The sequence below is a fragment of the Microtus ochrogaster genome, chromosome 22 (genome assembly GCF_000317375.1).
Source record: "Microtus ochrogaster isolate Prairie Vole_2 chromosome 22, MicOch1.0, whole genome shotgun sequence".
NCBI lineage: Eukaryota > Metazoa > Chordata > Mammalia > Rodentia > Cricetidae > Microtus > Microtus ochrogaster.
In genome coordinates this window covers 2,632,904-2,634,829 of record NC_022023.1, presented here as the reverse complement: position 1 = coordinate 2,634,829, position 1,926 = coordinate 2,632,904, and the positions used below count along the sequence as shown (strand labels likewise).

Sequence of the window (1,926 nt, the reverse complement as noted above, 5' to 3'; positions counted from 1 at the left end):
TTGTGAGCCACCATGTGGTTGCTGGGAATTGAACTCAGGACCTTTGGAAGAGCAGGCAATGCTCTTAACCACTGAGCCATCTCTCCAGCCCCTAAAACATACTTTTGAGAGCAATATGGGATATATATATAATTAAATAGTGCTAATGCATGTAAGAAGACTTGTCTGTGCATGAATACTAAACACATGGAGAAAGTATGATTAGAAGTAAGGAAAGTGGGCTGGGGATGTAACTCCGTGGTAAAAAGCCTGCCTAGCATGCCCAAGGTCCTGGGTTCAATTACGTACTAAAAAGTAGTAATAATTAGGGCAAGTTTTAGTCTTCCTGATCTCTCTTTGGCTGGGCCATAGTCCACATCAGTTCTGGCACCAGTGTGGTAAACTGGAATGTTTCTGGAGGGTGACTAAGACCACAGATCATATGAGCAGATGGCACATGAGTGTAGTATCGGATTATAAGCAGGAAAAAGGCGTGATGGAGTGGTGGACAGGCTGTTTGACAGCTTAAACAGATGCCTTAGAATGTGATGTTTCTGCTGGAGGATAATTGAGTGAGTCTAGTGATCAGCAGGCTAAATCCACGCTCAGGTTTTGTTAGCTTACTGCCTGGCTTCATCTCTGTGAAAATTATAATTGTCTACATCTCTGGGACTGCTGTGTAAATGTCGTTGTAGTACTATGGGCCTTGAGTACTCTGACTTCACTCAGTTGGATGTTATCTAGATGTCTGTCCCTCTATGTGCTTCTACTTTCCACATGGGGCGTGATGTTATACCTGAGATTATGAATGCCAAGATTCCTTTGTTAGGCGGGGGTTTAAGAAATGAGAAGCACTCTGAAGTACTTTGATTGGCACCCTTACCCTGCCATCCTGTCTTCACTTGGGAAGTATTTGGAATCACCCTGAGAACAGAGACTGACTGGCGCTCCTCCTTTGCAGGCCTGTAAGCTGCTGTCTGATGACTACGAGCAGGTGCGCAGTGCTGCGGTGCAGCTCATCTGGGTTGTCAGTCAGCTCTACCCCGAGAGGTCAGTAGGTGCAAGTCTGCCTTTGTCAGCACACAAAAGCTACCTGCAGAAAAGTGGGAATAGAGGGGGCGGGCACAGGCCTTGACTGCAGACTACCATGCACTGTGTACTGTGTGAAAGGTGCCTTTGGGTCCCTGCATCCTCATCTGCAACTGAAGGAACTGAACTGTGTCTCTCTAGTGCCTCTCTATCATTTTTTTTGAAATAGGCAGATATGCTGGGTGATGATGGCTCACGCCTTTAATCCCAGCACTCGGGAGGCAGAGGCAGAGTCAGAGGCAGGCAGATCTCTGTGAGTTCGAGGTCAGCCTGGTCTACAAGAGCTAGTTCCAGGACAGGCTCCAAAGCTACAGAGAAACCCTGTCTCAAAAAAACAAAACAAAAAAAACCCAAAAAACAAAAAAGGAAGATAGATAGAGACTGAGAATAAGATTTTGGTGTAGTTTGATTTAGGCCAAATGTCATATGTAAAAGATACCAGGTATGTATGTTTGTGGGCATGTGTGCCACATGCATGTGGAGAGCAGAGGACACGGTGTAAGAATCATTTCTCCTTCCGCCATGGAGATTCTGGGGGTGAAGCTCAGGCGGTCAGGTGGCAACAAGCACCCTTACTTTCTGAGCCATCTACTGGCTCTGGCTTAAAATATTTTCATAGCACTGAAATTATTCACAGTGATTCCTCGAGATGGAGATTTATATTTATTCTATTTAATAGAAGGGTATTTTCTGTAGGAGAAAAAGGGGTGGTCATTTCCTTTGCATTAAACTGTTATCCAGAATTGGAAAGCCGGAATGGATTGATAAACCTATAGGAATGAGCTCCATTTATAGTTATTGGGCGCTCTCTCTCTCTCTCTCTCTCTCTCTCTCTCTCTCTCTCTCTCTCTCTCTCTC

At 45.1% G+C, this 1,926-nt stretch overlaps 1 protein-coding gene across 1 annotated transcript in view; it reads left to right on the top strand.

Moving 5' to 3' along the window:
- Ints4 (integrator complex subunit 4) overlaps window positions 1–1,926 on the top strand; it is a 53,985-nt gene that overhangs the window by 17,039 nt on the left and 35,020 nt on the right. Inside the window, exon 6 of the mRNA XM_026784379.1 lies at window positions 941–1,029. Within this exon, the coding sequence (XP_026640180.1) occupies window positions 941–1,029 (89 nt within the window). The remainder of the gene's footprint in view (window positions 1–940; window positions 1,030–1,926) is intronic.